This window comes from Podarcis vaucheri, assembly GCF_965113315.1.
Source record: "Podarcis vaucheri genome assembly, chromosome: 5".
In the NCBI taxonomy this organism is placed as follows: domain Eukaryota; kingdom Metazoa; phylum Chordata; class Lepidosauria; order Squamata; family Lacertidae; genus Podarcis; species Podarcis vaucheri.
Window position 1 is genome coordinate 25,475,051 of NC_138763.1, and position 20,512 is coordinate 25,495,562.

Consider the following 20,512-nt stretch of genomic DNA (forward strand, 5'->3'; position numbering starts at 1 on the left):
AATTAATAAATAAAAGCACTTTAGTTTGTTTTGAAGTTGCTTGGTGCTGCTTATGAGGCCAAATGCAAGGATGGGAGCAAGTTCAGGGGAGAATCAGTCAGCAGGAAGGCTTTCCCTCCCTGGTTCTCTTTTGCTGGTGACATAAGAATATAAGAAGAGGCCTGTTCAGTCAGGCCAATGGCCCATCTAGTCCACCATCTTGTTCTCACAGTGGCCAACCAGAAGCCTGTGAGGAAGCCCAAAACCAGGACCTGGACACAACAGCATTCTCCTCACTCATCTCCCATGAATTTGTCTAAACCTCATTTAAAACCATCCAAGTTGGGGGCTGTCGCTACATCTTACAGCAGCAAACTCTATACAGTGGTGCCCCGCGAGACGGAAGCCTCGCAAGAGGAAAACTCGCTAGACGAAAGAGTTTTCCGTTTTGGAGGTGCTTCGCAAAACGAATCTCCTATGGGCTTGCTTCGCAAGACAAAAATGTCTTGCGAGTTCCTGCGGCTTTTTCCCCTCTTCCCCCCCTTTTTCTAAGCCGCTAAGCCGTTTATCAGCTGATCTGATAAGCCGATAAACCGCTAAAAGCCGCTAATAGCGCTAATCCGCTAATCCGTCAATGGGCTTGCTTCGCAAGACGAAAAAACCGCTAGACGAAGAGAATCACAGAACGAATTCTTTTCATCTTGCGAGGCACCACTGTATAGGTTAAATATGCATTGTGTGAAGAAGTGGCTCTGTATGCAGGATGTCTCTAAGGCCATATTAATAACTTCTCCTGAAGCCAGGCTCTGAAACCACAAGTAAGTCCACTAGAACCATAGGACACTTTCAAGATGTGGAAGAAGTTAAGCAACCGTTCTTTCCAGTGCTCTCACTTTTTTGTGACGTGTTTCCTCTTTTATAGCGATGCATTCATGCTCACCCTAAATGGAGATTGTGTTGCATCATCTGTTTGGATGCCCTTTTTATAAAGAGCCAAGTGAGGAACGTATTTACAAAATTATAATTAAAGTATCAGGGCCTAGAAAATCAGCTAGGCCTTTTTATCTCCTTTTAAATATGTGTGTGTGTGTTAAAAATAATACATGTGTGTATATAGGGATGTCGGTGGCGCTGTGGTCTAAACCACAGAGCTTAGAGCTTGCTGATCAGAAGGTCAGTGGTTCAAATCCCTGTGACGGGGTGAGCTCCCGTTGTTCAGTCCCAGCTCCTGCCAACCTAGCAGTTCGAAAGCACGTCAAAGTGCAAGTAGATAAATAGGTACCGTTCCAGCGGTAAGGTAAACGGCGTTTCCGTGTGCTGCTCTGGTTCGCCAGAAGCAGCTTAGTCATGCTGGCCACATGGCCTGGAAGCTGTCTTTGAACAAACCCTGGCTCCCTTGGCCAGTAAAGCGAGATGAGCGCGCAACCCCAGAGTCGTCTGCGACTGGACTTAACAGTCAGGGGTCCCTTTACCTTTACCTTATGTGTGTATATATTAGTGCCTTTTTAATATATGTGTGTAAACATACACACACAAAAGAGCTCTGTTTGCTGAAAATCTTAGAAATAAATAATGAGATAGTTTGCTGCTCCTTATTTTGGAGACCAGGTTATATATACTTTCGAGAGCCCTCCACACTGTTGGTTCTGGGTGTGGATATATTCTGCAAAATGTCATTGGTGCAATAATACTGCATGAGCGGTGGGTTTACCCTGGACTGTTCGCACATCATACTGCTTTGTTAGTTGTTCCACGATGCTTCCTTGGTGTTGCTGCATTATTTCCATCTGGAGGGACACTGCTGTGCTACAGTGCATCCAAGGTGAAACAAAGCATCCCAGAACTTTAGCATACCCTTCAACTGTCCCACTCTGAGCAGGACATTCTGGAATTACAGAACCTACCCTGGCTTTTGATGGGATCCCGGGATGTTCTGTTTTGGCTCTCATGAGAGTGTGGCACCAAAAGACAGCCATTTGGGAGGGGCTGTGCTCTCATGTGAATCACATGACTCTTGCGAGAGCACAGCTCCCCAAAATGGGCACCCTGGTTTTCCTCTGCATTTATATACATGTATACATTTGTGGTATGAAAAGCAATAGGCTTTCAATAGGAAGCTGCAGGATATGCACTGCCTGGAAATGAAGCAGTATATCTGCCCCCAAGCTTCTGCAGGTGCAAAAGCAAGATTGCATATAACTCTTCCAACCCATTAACCACAAAGTACAGTAAAAAGGAAGCCTGGTGTCAGGAGTCCAGTCCCTGGCTTGATCACACAGTAAGCGTAGTTAATTAAAAAGGATTATTTATTGTCAAAACAGATAGCTCCAGAAGGCTCTAATACAGCCTCCGGCATCATCAATCAAGATGACCCTTCTGAAGACTCCTTCCAGTTTCTACAGAAGGTATTAAACTTTCATACTTTGCATCTGTTGCTTTGTTTCCAGTCTAACAGCCCTCCCCTTAGCGACTGTTAGGAGGGATTGGATCAGCTCCAATCTCTTCCCGTTCTGACAGACTACTTCCTTCTCTGTTCGTGCCTATTTGAACTCCCCAAGAGCTTTGGCTGGTTTCCCACCCACTCTCAGTCATTCCCTTATCAACCAGCATTCCAAGGGACAGGACAGTTGGCACTAGCCAATGTTCATCCTGCATGCCAATTAACCCTCTCTGCTCCTGGCTGCTTTCTTCAGTTGGCTGCAAACCTTCACTGGGAGCTGGCTCATTCCTGACACCTGGAGGGACCATTTGTCCTTTCAAATGTGCCATATTCAAGCATGCATGTTCCCACCCATCCCCAATAAAGAGAACTGCGATGCCAAGCATGCTGAAACTGCAGCTGCAATCCTGCAGTGTTCAGCAATCCACACAGATAGAGCCAGTCTTAACACACCAAAGCTAAGCTAAAGAATAAATGAGAAAGAATAAGCTAATTCCTGAAACGGAAACTGCTGTGCTGACCACAGTTTAGTGTGTATACCATGTAGAAGACCTAGTCGCCCACTGCTATCAACAAGCAGCACTAGCTGCCAATAAACTGGTGTCCATCAAAGATCAAGTGCCTTTCTTCAGTGTAAGTGTCTCGCTTACTGAGCGTAACACGGCCTTACCTTTACAAAGTTATATGAGAGTTTACAGAAAGGAGATCTTCATGAAAAGTATTTGTCCTTTGGCCATTTCATTTAAGAACAAGATCTCGTTCTCATTCTGCTCCACTAGGCATCCTGCTATCATCTTCAGCGGAATCAAGCATGAGCCTTAAAACGCATCACCATTCCATCCGGTGACTTGAAAGCAACCTGTCAGTCTTCCTGCGCTGCATCAAGGCCCATGCCTTCAATTATTAAATAATTCTGATTTCCCTGAAATAGATATGTAATTGCAGCCTGTTTTTATATAAATCTGTGTCTTAAATTAAACATTCATGCTGTATATACAATGGACAGAAAAACACAGAGGCCCTGTCCAACTCTAATGAAAGTTTAATTGCTAAGAGACAGTATTGAGTTTACAATTAAGTGCAGAGTGGAGATAGAAAAGGGAGGGAGCTTCCTTCCTGCCATTTAAACCCCAAGATCAGGACAGTTCATATCGGCACTTGCGTGGAAGAAGGATGAGCTGCTCTTATGTGCTGGAGAGCTGGTTTATAAAGCTATCACATCGTTCTGTGCCGTGAACAGATGGACAAGAAGGCATCCAGTGATCTACATAGCCTGGAAAACATGGAGCTAGAAGAGATAGCCAGCAAAATATCTGATCTAGACAAGTGGAGAAAGATCTTTAGTTGTCATGGGTAAGTTTTTTTAAAATTCCTACTTAATTCTTGCATGTGCCTCTTGGTAGGTCTTTTTTAAGGTTGCAATCCTATGAAATCACATTCCGTGGAATTTGGTGGGGCTTACTTTTGAGTACGGATGGAAGGCTCTGTCCATCTTCGTTCCCTTGATTTCCCATTTTTCCTATTTTGAATTCAGTTCTCCACATTTCTGCAGCGATTTCTAGATTTTTCCTTTTTAAAAAAAATATATATCCCCATGAAAATGGATCAGCCTGTTATCAGACATTTTTCCTGATAAACGTATATTTGCTTGAAGCTTTGTCTAATGTACACATTTTGGCAATCGATTGCCCCAACATGCTACATTTTTGTATGCTACTTTCACTAATATTCATTTTTATGCATCTATTATGCATCTGACCCCTGGACAGCTAAGTCCAGTCAAAGGCAACTATGGGGTGTGGCGCTCATCTTGTTTTTCAGGCCAAGGGAGCCGGCGTTTGTCCAGAGTGCACGAAAATGCCGTTTACCTTCCTGCCACAGCAGTACCTATTTATCTACTTGCACTGGTGTGCTTTTGAACTGCTAGGTTAGCAGAAGCGGGGACAGAGCAATGGGAGCTCACCCCGTTGTGGGGATTCAAACCGCTGACCTTCCAATCAGCAAGCCCAAGAGGCTCAGTGGTTTAGACCACAACGCCACCCACTCCCTAATTCCCTTAATGTATGCATTTTTGTAAACATGTGTAAGAGATTGCAAAATTCAAAAAAGTGAGAATTTCAGAGGATGACTGTGGTGCAGTTCTCATATTGTTTCTAATTTAATAGATTTGACTTTAAATGTGAACCGTGTCTAATTTCTCCCCCATCCCTACTTTTGAGTAATCATACATAGAAATGGAATGCCTAGGATATGCTTGTGTGACAGAAGGGTTGGTGGCACACACTAGGGTTTGTTGGTAGAGTCGTTGCTAGATTTGCACTTTTAGCAAATCTTGTTTGTTTTTTATTTTCAGATTGGAAATCAGCCGCGCCACCCATCAGGTAACTTCCTCCCATCTTATTTCCCAGTGTTGTGATCTTGCCAGCAGCAACTGCTTTTAAAAAGATTGCTGCTGTATGAAAGAAATGCAGGTGATGACACGTCTAAAACAAATCCAGCAAACTGTAGAGAAGGCATTTCTGGAAGTGTCTTCCTACACAGGTTTAACTCATCTTAACTACAGTGGTACCTCGGGTTAAGTACTTAATTCGTTCTGGAGGTCCGACTTAACCTGAAATTGTTCTTAACCTGAAGCGCCACTTTAGCTAATGGGGCCTCCTGCTGCCGCCGCGCCGCCGGAGCACAATTTCTGTTCTCATCCTGAAGCAAAGTTCTTAACCTGAAGCACTATTTCTGGATTAGCAGAGTCTATAACCTGAAGCGTATGTAACCTGAAGCATCTGTAACCCGAGGTACCACTGTACTTCCAAACGAATTTTAGTAAAACGTTCATGATTGGATTCCCTGTGACATAGAATACCGACAGTATACTGCAGAAGCACTGCTGTGCATGCAGGAAGTGCCAAATTCAATCCCTGGCATCTCTAGGTAGGTCTGGGGGAGATGGGACCCCTATCTGAAATCCTGGAGAGCCACTGCCAGTCAGTGTTAGCAATATGTAGCTAAGTGGACTGATAGGTTGTCTCAGTATAAGGCAGTTTCTTAAGTTCCTAGGTTCTATCTATCTATATCTATCTATCTATCTATCTATCTATCTATCTATCTATCTATCTATCTATCATCATCTATCAAAATCAAGCTTTTATTTATCAATTTTCAAACACAAGAAGAGCCCTGCTGGACCAGGCCAATGTTTCCTTCACTCCAGCATCCTGTTCCCACAGTGCTTTTAACCCAATGCCTACAGGAAGCCTGCAAACGAGACATGAGTGCAACAGCACTCTGCCGCAACTGGTATTCAGAAACATACTGCCCCAGCAGTGGAGATAAAAACATGTCAAACCTATATTAAAACATAACATCAATATATTTGTTTCTATATAACTTTTGCATGCCCTTTATGCAGTCTTTGCAGTCCTCCCTTGTCCTTTGATTTTCCCATTTAGGTTTGCCATTTTGCACGCACGCACACCCAGACACTTTGGTCACGTGTCTTTGGCATGGGCTGACACCAGAGGCAGATTTAGGGCAAAGTGCTCCCCTGCTGGCACCAGGGGTGCCAAGCTGAATAAAGTATTTGGGGGAGGGGGCAGGTAAGCCCCGCTCCACATGACCACAAGACACGGTGCACACACATAATTTGACTGGCAATGTACATCCACTTGGCGGTGGAGGGGTGGCCCCGTCAAATATTTTATGGGGGGCAAAGGGACCTCAGTCCCTAGGAGTTGGCTCCTATGGCTGGCACACACTAATTTAAATGGCCTCTGTCCAGTATACCTGAAGGAGCGTTTCCACACCCATCATTCTGCCCGGACACTGAGGTCCAGTGCCGAGGGCCTTCTGGCGGTGCCCTCATTGTGAGAAGTGAATTTACAGGGAACCAGGCAGAGGGCCTTCTCGGTAGTGGCACCCGCCCTGTGGAACGCCCTCCCATCAGATGTCAAAGAGAAAAACAACTACCAGACTTTTAGAAGACATCTGAAGGCAGCCCTGTTTAGGGAAGCTTTTAATGTTTAATAGACTATTGTATTTTAATATTCTGTTGGAAGCCACCCAGAGTGGCTGGAAAACCCAGCCAGATGGGTGGGGTGTAAATAATAAATTATTATTATTATTATTATTATTATTATTATTATTATTATTATTATTTTACAAGTGACCCTTTCCGCACCACTTAGCTCCCAGCAGGAAATGCCTCAATGCCTTACATTTTGCGAACAAGATGGCAGTCCTCCCTGCAGTGCCTGTGATATGAGAATCACTGAGTAGAATGGGAGTTATGAGGTCACCTAGTGCAACTCCTTGCTCAATGTGGGATCGGCAAAGCAGGATGTAACTACAGTACCATCCATCCTCTGCTTCAATACGTTGCCAAAGAGGGGTCCACCAAGGAAGTCCAATGGAATTTATTTACCGTATAGGAAAATTCTCTTGATGGTGAACTTCCCTGTTATTTCTGCCCTTTGTGCCCTCTGAAGCATCAAGGAATGAGTCCGGTCTCTTTTCTGCATGGCTGTCCTTCAGATATTGTACTTGAAGACAGCCATCATGTCTCCCTTTGATCGTATCTTCCCTAGGCAAAACATACCCAGCCGTTTGAGCCATTCATAGGACTTGCAATAGCCCCTTTTGGAACAGGCAAATTATGCTCAGTGTATTAGCATGTCCTCGTGTTTCTCCATGTATGTATTATTTTCCTGGCAGCAACTGCTCATGCTACATCAGAAGTCACTTCATATGCTTCTCCCAGGTTTTTAGCCTTCTTCAGCAATGTCATGAGGAACTGCTTTCCAAATGGAGAGAAGGCTCAGAATTCCTACTGTACACTTCATGTAAGATGCCCAGCTGACCAAAAGCAGCCAGAGCCTGTGCCTTTAACGGCAGCTTGATCTGCAATAATCACAGCAACAGCAATGAGATAAATATAATCTGATCAAGCAGCTGTTAACCGCCCAGGAGCAGAGACCATTAGAATGTTGGCAAACCTCTCTGTGTCTGATTTTTGGGATGTCTGTATTTGTACTCTGCTTCCCTCTATGCTCAAACTGGTTTACACCATCGACAGCGCACAAGCAATCTATTTAAACATTTCCCTCTTCTTTTATCATTGAGAGGTGGTTGCTTTTCAAGTAATCCATTTCCCTGCGTGGATTGCTGCTACCTGAGATGAGCAACAGTGTGTTTTGAAATTCTGTTCATTTAAATATATTAAGCTAGTAAGCATCTACGTAAATGGAACAAATGTTGATAGAGTGGATGTATATTTCAGAAAGTGTGGCAAAATAGTTGGCCACACAGCTCACCAGCAACTCCTCTACATTTTGAATCATCTATATATGCCATATAAACTTCAAACAGGTAGGATTACTATCTGCTTCCTGGAGTTTCATATAACAAAATAAAAAAGCAATAACGCAACACAAAGTTAGGTTTCCTATGGCAGCTGAAACCAGGGAATGCTGTACAACTGAATTTTGAAATAAAAGAATGCATTAAATGAATCATAAACCTGTGGTGGAAAGGAATAGATTTCTGGAGTGAAATGCAAAAATGGTTTTAGTGGACAAATGGCACAAATTAAACTTAACTAAGAAATGTATATTTTTTTCTAGTTTTCTTCCAATATTTGTAACGATTAGCACATTTAACTTTCCAGGCCATCTGTTGCCACCCCATATTGTCCTTACACATTTTTACCCAAATCCCAGTTGTTAACAATTAAATGGCAATCATTCATTAACCTTGCAATCCAATATACCGTATTTTTCGCTCTATAACACGCACCCGACCATAACATGCACATAGTTTTTAGAGGAGGAAAATCCGTAGGCATGCCACCCGTAGGCATTCCCTCCATAACACGCACAGACATTTTCCCTTACTTTTTAGGAGGAAAAAAGTGAGTGTTATGGTGCAAAAAATACGGTATGTAAGTCCCATTGAATTCATACTACTATGAAACAATGTATTTCCAGAGGAATCCCATCATCTCACATATCCATCACATATGGGTGTCAGTCCCTTGCATGCCACTCTCAGCATATATTCCTGGAATTAGAGTAGATCTTGACACATATATTAAAAAGGCAAAACGTAAATTGATGTTCGTTTAACTAAACCCAAAATGAACAAGCAGCTCATTTCATATAACTCTCCAACCATCTCCAATATTTCAAGAAACTCATTCATGTAAGTTCTTTGCATGAAAAACAGCACCCGTCTACTCGGGGGCGGGGGCGCGGAATTCCACTAAGTTCACATTTAGAGGTGAACCTTATATGGGAGGCGAACCTTATATAATGCAATCCTTCAACATTCACACTTTTCTGAATTTTACAGTGCAGTTCTCTAGCCAAGTAATGTGTACACAAATGCTTACACTAATGTAGAGTATGCATAAAAATACATTATATTCGGTTAAATTGATTTGCAGATATATATGCACAGCAGAATTGCATACAAACATTAGAAGAAATTTGCACTAAACCAGCTTACATTTTTTTATTTTAAAAAAATGCAATCCGAAAAATGAGAAATTGAGAGAATCTGACACTGACAGTTTTGTCCCACCCTAGTGGGACAATGAAAGGGAGAATAAAAATAGAACAACTATTCACTTCAATATTTCTTTTATCAAGGCAGGGTTCATGCCTTTATTTCCAAAACCTTTCCTAGTGCTGCAATTTGGACAAGAGCCATTTAATTTCTAAACCAGAAGGAGAGCTCCTGTTCTTTGGTAATCCAGGAAACTGAGCCAAGGCAGTTCTCCTTTCCAAGTGTCACTATCACTAGGTAATTTTGCCTGTGACTACTTTCGGTCTATTGGAAGCTATGGAAAACAGAACAGCACTGCAGCAGGTCAAAAGATGGGTAGATTCCAAGTTGAGTTACATAGAAATATTGCAGGAAGAAATTAAGAAGAGTCAACTAGTAAGTATGAAAAGTATTTGCTTTATTTTTTTGCCAAAAGAAAACAATCCTTTCTTGCTGGGAGTTTGAATTGCTTTGGGCTGTATCATGCACCACGGGCAACAAAAGCAATGCTTTAAAAAAACATTGCATTGAGGGTGACTCTGAAGTAACATCAACATCTCAGTCCAGGACACCTCCCTGCACTTACCTGGAAGTACCAGGTAAGTTCCACTGGTTTCAGTGGAATTCACGTATAAGGAAATATGCTTACTAACACAACAGGTATCAAATGGCTAACTTTGTAAGCTGTAGTCTCTGCAAACCTACTGGCACTTGTTCCCTTTAAACACCTTACACTGTTTTTAAATGATGCATTAACTTATGTGCACTGAAAAGAGAATTATATTCTTGACACGCTGGTTTGAAACAATATAGAAACCTTTCGTCTCCTTGCAGATACAAACCATGTTATGGGATGGGGTTTTGTGCAGTTCCTTCGTTTTAGGAGAATGTTTGCTACAAAAAGAAAAAAGTCAGAAAAGGTGGAGCCTGATACGAACGTATTTAGGGATATGCCGTATAGCTTGGTTTCTGTTTGTTTATATTGTTTATATAGAAGTGCCAAGACCACAAATCGGAGGACGACAAAGAGGACGCAGCTGCAGCGTCGCAAATGACAAACCCCCTAAAGCAAAGCCGTTTCCCATCCAATATTCTTTATTCGATTCCCAAAGCTCTCATCGTCTCATCGAACCTCGGAGGGCGGCCCATCTCACTGGAAATGGCAGTGGTAAGCGGACCTTGTCAATTAAGTATGAGATGAAACTTAATCTCGCCAGAATTAAAGAGACACAGAAATCTTATCCAGGAGCACTGTTGGAATCAAGGCTGCAGTTGGCTGCTGTCAGAAATAATTTAAAAGGGATATAGTGGGATTGGCTGTTTGGAGCAGTTTTCAAGGCTGCTACTGGCCCCTGAATGTACACAACAGATCCTGCACTAGGTATTAAGCAATACAGATATGATATTTAACTTCCTTGGTCCAATTCTACTTATGGCTCGCTGTGTTGTATACAGGGCTAAAGGAGAAATTCAAGCCCTAAACAACAGTGTCAGAGAGCCAGTAGAAAGCTGCCTCTGAAAATGGCTCCATTTGTGAATAGCCATTGATCGATAGACCTCCTGACAGATAACTCTCCACAAATTTATCTAATTCCTTCTTAAAGCCATCCAAGCTGGTTGCCATCACTGCATCTTGTGGCAGCAAATCCCATTAATTAATTTTGTTTTACGTGAAGAAGTACTTTCTTTGAGCTGCCCCAAAACTGCTGCCAGTTAATTTAGTTGGGTGACCTAGAGTTCTGGTTTTATCGGAAGTCATCACTTTCTTCACAACTGCTTAGGTGAGCTGTAGTAGAAAACCTGTCCCAAGCAATTTTTTATTAAGAAGCACTAAACATTCCCCTTGATTATGTTTTCCTCAAAGCACATTGGGAACCATTTATGCAGCCATCTTTTGTGCAAAATGGGTGTGGGTGTCACTATTATTCTATTTACTTATTTATTGCCCTTAGCAGTTGTTGGTTACCAAGTGACTTGCATTTAAAAACATAAACACCAATACATTATACCATAAAAGAAAAAAGAAAGAAAAGTCATATAAAAAAATAATAGTATGCCTATGGTTCAAATTATAGTATGTTTATAGTTCATATCCCTCCATAGTTGTCCTTTCTGTAAACTGAAATGTCCCAAATACATTAACATTAGCAATGTTTCAACTGTGTATTGGAGGTTCATGAGCTGCAGTGAGATGATTTGTGAAAAGCTTGCAGGACATGCAAGTATATTTGTACTACTTACCGTGCACTTGATTCATATTTCTTTCCTCGCCACTGATGATGGAGACTGAGGACATTTTGATGAGGGCCAGATTATCGAGAAAGTTAACAAGACCCTGCCTGGAGGCTATGATTCTCATATTGCACCACTGGCTTTGACAATGAAACTGTAAAGATGGTTTCAGAATATGAGTTTATGTATGTGCTCTGATTTGTAGTACAAGTAAAATTTCAAGTGATCTGCCAAGAACCACAGTGATTTTCATGTCATCCATGGAGAAAGGGGTGGCATTTAAGAACAGTCACCTTAACTGTTTATCATTTGGAAAGTGCTCCAGTTCCCTGATCATTGTGGTAAATGCCTGTTTCGTTCAGAGGAAGCCAGGAATATTAGCTTTCTTTTAATAAAGACCATATTTTTGTTGCTGTTTAATTCTTACCATTTCAAGGGACTACGGAGGATGCTATTTGGAAGCACATATCAAGTCTTCAGCTATGAATGGAAAAGAGCATATTTCAGATTCCACGAGCCTTATACTGATTTGGCCTACGCACTGGAGACAGATAAGGTAATAATACCTGGCAGCCATTTTTATACTGGTAATCGTGCAGCATGGATCAGACCAATCCCAGCCCAGTCATGTACTCCCTGGATGTTCAAGGGCAAAATCACAATCTATCTGCTTCACTTGACCCCTGTCTAAAGTGGCTATTGGCGTTGCCTCCTTTGCAGGATGGTGATAATGTAAGTGGATTGTAAACCCCTTTCCTTATCAAGGGAGTTATACCAAGTATCAAACAGAAATGACATAGAGCTGGTTTACACAGCAGCATATGACTTGCACCCCCCATATGTACAGAAGCTTCCAATTGCCTAAAACATAGAGGGCCCCAACCTAGCCTTAATACAGCTGCCCTGCTGTATTAAGCCCAGTCCTTGGTCTCTTGTAGGCATTGCAGGAAAGGGGGAGGGATGCCCGACACATTTAAATCGCACAACATACTTGAATTATACCACAACAATCAGTAGCAACCTGTGTGTGGGGCTGCCCTTCCGACAGCAGCGTTGTTGCTGCTTACCTGGATAGGGCTGAGCCAAGGTGCTGGCAAGGTTAGGGCGGCGTGGATAGGACTGCCACGACTGATCTGGCACTCCCATCGGTACATCACATGGCCCTGACCATGGGTTGGCAAACTAAGGTCCGCGGGCTGGATCAGGCCCAATTGCCTTATAAATCCGGCCCGCGAATGGTCCGGGAATTGCCGCGTGGATCGTCAGTACATGGATTGCCAGTGCGCACGTTCTTTCCCTCTCCCTCCCTCTCCCTCACACGGCAGAAGCGCCTCCTCCTCCCTTCCTCCTCCTGGCTTCTCCCCACCCTGCCTAGAGGAGGAAGGGGGCTGGGCTTTGTTGGTGCCAGCCCTTCCCCAGAGCCCTTTTGTGCACCACTCACCTTTGTTTTTGTTTTTTTAATAGATATTTATTGAAGTTTCAGAAATTATATAAAGAAAACAAACAAGACACAGACAAAAAACAAGTATAATTTCGATCCCTTATTTTCTTATACTTTACTTCGCTGACCTCCTCCTACCTCCCCTTTCTGTATTCCAATTTCAAATTCAGCAAATCCTTTCCCTTAATTTCATTTAGTTTTTAACCTTTCTTTTCTTTTAACTTAAACATTTCTGCTATAAACCACTTAGTTTCTAAACCGTCATCATTCTAACATTCATTAATTTTACAGTATTTCTCAGCCCTTCCTTCAATTTGTTTTTGATAACCTTATCGTCGAACTTATACATCAGTTCTTATTCTTAAAACATTTTTTCTAAGATCGACCAAGATTCCCTTCCACGAATTTCCCAATTTATATAACAATAAAAAACGAAGTAAAAAACGAAATAAATTGTAATTATGAACCCTTTGGATTCCCAAACTCCACCCCCCCTTTCCCGGTTTCAGCCCCCAACAATGTCCATCAGTCTTAATCTACTATCAGCCTGGAGATCTCACATCCGAGGCACTTAATTGTCTCTCAGTTCCTCTCTGCCGGTCTTTTTGATAAACCTTAATATTAAATACCAAATCTAGGAGAAATTCCGGCCCAACAGGGTCCATATTTTTTCCAGTAGAGCCTATGGGGTGTTCCATTTCTTGTTTCATGCTCTTTTCCAGTTCAAAAATCCCCAAAGCTCTAACCTCCACCTTAATCACATTTATAATCCTTAGGTCTTCTGATCTCCACATAAGAAGATCTCTCCATTTCTCAATCTCCAATTCAGGCCGGGCTTTCCACATCAGATTTTTATTTTCCTTTATTGCCATCATGCCAGGCCCCAAAGTAGAACTCTCTTTTAACATCTGCACACCAGCTCCTCCTTCCTTTTCTTCAGGGGCGACGTATGTCTCCTTCTCCATATTCTCAAAACTCTCAGATTTCTCTATTTGTCCAGTTAAATAAGCTCCTTGTTTCCAATCCTTATCCGATCCAAGAATGTTATTTACTGTTAAGTCCAGGGTTGAAACATTTGTAGCCATAACATCAAATTGGCCTTGTAACTTTCCCAAGAGAACAAATGCTCTGTCCAATTCAGCCTGGATCTTCTCTCCTCCAGCCATTTTGTGCGCCACTCACCTTTGTCAGGCTGCATTTTAATATTTTAATGTTGTCTTTTAATCTTGTTTTTTAAGTTGTATTTCAATCAATTGTTTTTATATCGGGTGTTAGCCGCCCTGAGCCCGGTTTTGGCTGGGGAGGGCGGGGTATAAATAAATTTATTATTATTATTATTATTATTATTATTATTATTATTATCCCTCCACCGCCGCTGCTAGCCCCTGCTGCTCGCAAAACACAGGAGCCACGGTTGGCTGGGCGCCCCTCTCAAGCGGCCACCATTTAAAGCAGGCCCTCTTCAGAACCCTTTCATGCACTGCTCATCGTCCCTCGTTTATTCCCCCCCCAAAAATATAGTCTGGCCCCCAACAATGTCTGAGGGACAGTGGACCAGCCCTCTGCTGAAAAAGTTTGAGGACCCCTGGCCCTGATCTTGCCATTGCTCTGCCTCCGTCCCGTCCAGATAAACAGCAGTGATACAGGCGTCGGGAGGGTCACCTGATCACACGTGTCACTATTGGCATGAGTAAATGTATGACGTAATTTACACAGAGCTTAAAAGGTAAAGGTATCCCTGACCATTAGATCCAGTCGTAGACGACTCTGGGGTTGCGGCGCTCATCCCGCTTTACTGGCCGAGGAGCCGGCATACAGCTTCCGGGTCATGTGGCCAGTATGACTAAGCCGCTTCTGGCGAACCAGAGCAGTGCATGGAAACGCCATTTACCTTCCCGCTGGAGCGGTACCTATTTATCTACTTGCACTTTGCCCTGCTTTCGAACTGCTAGGTGGGCAGGAGCAGGGACCGAGCAACGGGAGCTCACCCCGTTGCGGGGATTCGAACTAGGCTCTGTGGTTTAACCCACAGCACGACCCGCTTATGCTGTGTAAATGCTTTCTTTCAGGGAGGAGCAGTAGCTGTTCAGATGGCTGTTCAAGTGAACATCATTAAATACTTGTTGTTTGTACAAAATAAAGAAGAAAATATGCGCCTACAAAGGTAAGGATGGGCGGGAGAGATATTTGCTTAAGCTGCATGGGGTTTGGGGCTTCAGAATGTGGGTTCCCAGACCACCTCCCATATGTGGCCCAGTGAATCTAGCGGTAGATTCACAGTGCCTCCCAACGCTTGAAAGCCAAGGAGCTGTTTTGTAGTCTTTAACGGGGAGATACTGTGGAACGCAAGCTGGTGTTGGATTCCAGCCCCTGTCAGCCCCAGCCAACATGGTCAATGCTCAGGGATCATGGCAGCTGTACTCAGCGGTGCAGCTGGGAATTTTTTATTCCATGGACTTATACCCTTACAGGGTAAGGGGTCTCTAGATCAGGCTTCCTCAACCTCGGCCCTCCAGATGTTTTGAGACTACAGTTCCCATCACCCGTGACCACTGGTCCTGCTAGCTAGGGATCATGGGAGTTGTAGGCCAAAAACATCTGGAGGGCCGGGGTTGAGGAAGCCTGCTCTAGATGGTCACGCGTATTACGTCAGCTGTGAAGCCCTACATAAAAACACAGTGGTACCTCAGGTTAAGTACTTAATTTGTTCCGGAGGTCTGTACTTAACCTGAAACTGTTCTTAACCTGAAGCACCACTTTAGCTAATGGGGCCTCCTGCTGCTGCCGTGCCACCGGAGCACAATTTCTGTTCTCATCCAGAAGCAAAGTTCTTAACCCAAGGTAATATTTCTGGGATAGCGGAGTCTGTAACCTGAAGCGTATGTAACCTGAAGCGTATGTAACCCGAGGTACCACTGTAAAACAACAATGGTGCCGCACCTCTGTGAGTCATTGCAGGAGGCTCCACTAATAATTAGCATTAAATTGGAGAGCATACTTCTCTTCTCAGATGTAAAACAGAAGCTCCAAGAGGGAGACATGGGTTGGATGAGAAATCCAAAAGAAGCACTGGAGAATGGAGAGACGCAGAATGCCTCTGCGTTCCCAATAGTGGGAAAGGAAAGCTGAAAATAATGCAAATATATTTCACACCTGGCAACCAATGCACCCATTGGATTTCAGATAGTACATGGGTAGACGAGTTGAAAAAGCCCAGGACACAAATTTTCACATCCCTCTAGTGGTTATATGGTGGATCATTTACCAGATGTAATGTATTCAGTGTTAACTCTGGAAGTGAATACAGTGGTACCCCGCAAGACGAATGCCTCGCAAGACGGAAAACCCGCAAGACGAAAGGGTTTTCTGTTTTGGAGGCGCTTCGCAAGACGAATTTCCCTATGGGCTTGCTTCGCAAGACGAAAGCCCATAGGGAAATCTCCGGGGACCTGTTTTAAATTGCTGGCGGTCGGGAGCAAAGACTTTCGCCCAAAGCCGGCCTTCAGAAGAGGTCCTGGACCTCTTCTGAAGGCCGGCGGGGGGCAAAAGTCTTTGCTCCCCCCCGCCTGCCTTCCCGGGACAGCGGAGACTTCTCCGCTGCCCCGGGCGATCTTAAAATGCTGGCGGGCGGGAGCGAAGCGTTCGCTGCCGACCCCCAGCATTTTAAAATCTCCCCGGGACAGCGGAGGCTTCGCTCCCGCCCACCAGCATTTTAAAATCGCCCCGGGACAGCAGGGGCTTTTAAAATGCTGGCGGTCGGCAGCAAAGCCATCCTGTCCCCGGAGCTTGCGGGGCGGGAGGTGGGAAGAAGGGCTTTTCTTCCCACCGCCAGCCTTCAGAACAGCCTTCTGAAGGCTGGCAGTGGGAAGAAAAGCCCTTGTCCCCCCCCCCCCCGCCTTCAGAAGAGGTCGGGGGACAGACTGTCCCCGGACCTGGTCTGAAGGCGGTTTCCCTAGGAACGCATTAATTGATTTTCAATGCATTCCTATGGGAAACCGTGTATCGCAAGACGAAAAACTCGCAAGAAGAAAAAACTTGCGGAACGAATTAATTTCGTCTTGCGAGGCACCACTGTACTCAATTCTGACCAAATTAAGCCTCCTGATGTATATTTTGCTCGATCAAATGGGGTCTGCTTTTGCTGCCCTGATGGTAAGCACATTTGCTTAGGATTAAGCAGCCTTGTCTTGTAGAAAAGGATAATATACGTTCAAAGTAAAAATAAATAAAATGAGCATCTATAGCAGGCATCAGCAAACTCTGGCCCTCCAGATGTTTGGGACTACAATTCCCATCATCCCTAACTAACAGGACCAGTGGTCAGGGATGATGGGAATTATAGTCCCAAACATCTGGAGGGCCAGAGTTTGCCCATGTAAATCTATAGCTGTGTAAATGCCTGGCTGCCCCACTGCTGACCTACAAAAAGTAAGGATGCTACAGTGATGAGTGTCAGCCCCGGTGGGCCCTAGCATGGCATAGCTGTCAAGCATCCCTCATTTGGCAGGACAGTCCCTTATCCCAGCGCCATGTCCTGCTGCTGTCCCTTATTGATTATGTCCCTTAAATAAGCTACTGAAGGTAATGGGGCCCTTTCTATGTCCAGCTGTCCTTTGTCAACAACAAATTGTTGCTGGGTTTTTGTTTTTGTTGTTTTTTTTTTTTTGTTGGATATATGCTATATGGTAATTTATGGACCTAATAGGTATCTAAAGCCATTTGCACGCAACAAAATATGTATTTTATCAAAGTAATTGTTGATCCCTTATTTTGGCTGCTGATCCCTTATTTTCGAGGCTGCTGGTCCCTTATTTTCAAATCTGTAAGTTGACAGCTATGTAGCATGGCTGTGCCCAGGTGTGAATGCCTTGGACTGTTTGCTACTGCATTTGTCACCTGGCACTCTCTGGGTGGTCACTGGGGTGGAATCCTGCACTGCAATGGCCTGGGTTTAGCCCTGTGGTCCAGCCCTAGCTGCACCATTGTCAACAATGTCTTGGGGCTGACAGTTTTCCTGTTCCTGGACTATGGATTGCTAGTGTCTCTCTCTCACACAGTCTCTTTTTCTATCTGTCTTTGCAGTTTATGTGAAATAAGCCAAAAAGAACAAGAAAAGGCTCTTGCAGCAGCCTTGGCTGATATTCTGTGGGTAGCAGGAGAAGGTCAGAAAGCTACTGTCTGCCTTGTCACCAGTGATACTTATTTTACTCCCAGTATAGACTACAAAGCGGATCACTTTACTGAAAGAGTAAGTAAGAGAAGCTATGCTTTAAAAGACACAATATTTGCAAGGGGGAATTGTTGGTTTTGATTCTAAAAACTAAGAAACAGAAAAACCCCAGAAACACGAGGACTGTTGTATGTTGTGGTACAAACAACAAGCACATAAAGATCCACTTCGCAGCCAGAGACTGGCTGAGATGTGCTGGCCAAGAAAAACCAAAAGCATTGTGTGAATCGAGGTGCTATAATTCTTTATTTTATTAGACGCCATAAAGAGAACCAAGGAACTCCGAAAACAGAAAAAAATAAGTTAAATTTAGCATAGTTTATTGAGCTATCCCATGTGTGCAGTTAAATATCTTGAGGCCTGACCAGATGTTTCAGTGAAAGTAGATCAATAGAGTGGTATTTGGAATGGGTGCCACATGTAATGTGATCAAACTGGTCTGTAACACATTTGTCTGTGTGTGGAATCTCTGGGACGAAGATTTTCATATTCAAATCTCCCAAGCAGGCACAAGGTAAAACAGGTTTTGATGTATAGCTCAATGAAAATGTTGGCTCTGGGCTCATCCAGAGGACCTATTTATTGAGCATTCACCCAGATTTGCTTACACAAAGCTTATGCAGCTAAAATTCTACTCAGTCTTTACTGAGCATTTGTTAGTATTTGTTTGCAGGGAGATTATACAACAATGAGAATTCCTCCTGCATTCACCCTGACTTGGCTTCAGGGTCTTCATATGTCTTCCTGTTTTTATTTATTCATTCCAAACTTCTCAGTGCATTTCCCTGTTACTTTCCTAACCACGAAAATATTTTTTTTTCATTGTGCTTGGGCAACAGAGCACTTCTATTGTGAAAATCTAAATTTCCCAGAATGCATCCGAATCCCTCCTATAATATGGCACCCCTAGAATGTGGCAACTGTAGAAAAGGCAAATTAGGAAAGGAATTTTTTTTTTTAATGCAACTACCAGCATTGTCATGCCTTTCTAGAAATCTGTGGACCTACCACAATCGAAATCCTGTGTACGGTTCTGGTTGCCACATCCTAAAGAGAATATTGTGGGTCTGCAAGAGTGGAGGAATGGGAGACCAGCTGGTAACCATTGGGACTGGTAGGTCGGAGGGCAGGGCACCCAGCAACAGGTAAAAGCAGAGCCGATGACAGGTGCAAACAGCTGATTATTGGTTTTGTCCCCATCCTCCTCCCTGTTAAGGAGGAAGAAGCTTGAAATATACTCGGAGTCGAGAGTGGATTTCATGCTCTTTATTCAGCTCATAGTGGTGAGGAGGAATGGAAGTTCCCCCAGAATGTCTGCTTTATATACATTATTTACACAATGGGTCCCACGTGATTGGCTAATTCCGGAATTCTCCTGTAGGCCAATCAGGTTGCGGATTCACTTCTACCTGGAGCTGGATTGGGTGGCTCCTGTGGACCAATCAGACTGCTACATTCTGAATCCTATTGTTCTAGGACCAATCAGACTGCTGCATTTTGGATCCTATTCAACTCAGTACATAACAAAGCTGATAGGAAGTGTCTGGCTACTAGTATGGAGGCAGAGAGATGCAGGCTGGCTAAGAGCAAGCTGAAGATGGAGGGTCAGTGCACCATTTGCCTTACTAGACCAACGTCCACTAGGGGAAGCCAACATTATTAGGAGACTAAAACAACTCTTTGAGGAAGTGTGATGGCTAGGGCATGAGTAAGAATAGAGAAAGTAAAAAGGGGGAAAGCTCCCTCTCTCAAGATACCAGACCCTGGAGTCATCCAATGAAGCTGAACAGTGGGAGATTCAGCAGAGACAAAAGGACGTACTGGCACCAAATTCGCTACCAGATGTGAAGAACATCCATTTGGAACACCAGGGCTCTCCTTCTGTCATCCACCCCTCCTTCCCAACTTGCTGTAATTATTTGGCGCTCCAAGGCAGTCAGGGGAGGAGAAGAGATGACAGGACCTGGGAGGGGACTGGCAGGAGAAGTGAGGACTGCCTTGTCTCCTGCCACATTGGTATGTTTAATATTTGCCAGCTTTGAATATGGCTGCCTTGACCCTTATTCCGCCATCCATCCATCCCTGCACCCCGCTCTATCTCTGGATGGCACTAGAAGGTCCAAGAAAACTCAGGTGCAGATACACACAGGTACTGCCTGGTTCTAATGCAGAGGTCAGCAAAAGATTTCAGCAGGGGGCCGGTCCACTGTCCCTCAGACCTTACAGGGGGCCAGACTATATTTTGGGGGGGGATGAATGAATTCCTATGCCCCACAAATAACCCAGAGATGCATTTTAAATAAAAGGACACATTCTACTCATGTAAAAACACACTGATTCCCAGACCGTCCGCAGGCTGGATTTAGAAGGCCATTGGGCTGGATCTGGCCCCCAGGCCTTAGTTTGCCTACCCATGTTCTAATGCTTCATTATCTCTGTGCAGTAAGGGAGCTGGAGAGCACAGAGCCTAGGCTGAAAGCGAAGCAGTCAGAGTCATCTTCACAGAGCTCATGTATATGGAAAAGTCTGTTCAGGACAAAATTTAATTTAGGCTAAACTGTGCTCGTGTGTAATAGAGATGAATGATGCGATTACTGCGCCACCTGATCAGTTTTCCAAAATTTTATTCCTGTGTTGATGGAATTCTTAATGA

At 43.8% G+C, this 20,512-nt stretch overlaps 1 protein-coding gene across 1 annotated transcript in view; it reads left to right on the forward strand.

Moving 5' to 3' along the window:
- The first annotated feature begins 3,508 nt into the window (after window positions 1-3,508).
- MINDY4B (MINDY family member 4B) overlaps window positions 3,509-20,512 on the forward strand; it is a 32,044-nt gene continuing 15,040 nt past the window's right edge. The window contains exons 1-6 of the mRNA XM_082224437.1: window positions 3,509-3,772; window positions 4,773-4,800; window positions 9,951-10,124; window positions 11,625-11,744; window positions 14,699-14,793; window positions 17,712-17,877. Of these exons, the coding sequence (XP_082080563.1) occupies window positions 3,660-3,772; window positions 4,773-4,800; window positions 9,951-10,124; window positions 11,625-11,744; window positions 14,699-14,793; window positions 17,712-17,877 (696 nt within the window). The 5' untranslated portion in view covers window positions 3,509-3,659. The remainder of the gene's footprint in view (window positions 3,773-4,772; window positions 4,801-9,950; window positions 10,125-11,624; window positions 11,745-14,698; window positions 14,794-17,711; window positions 17,878-20,512) is intronic.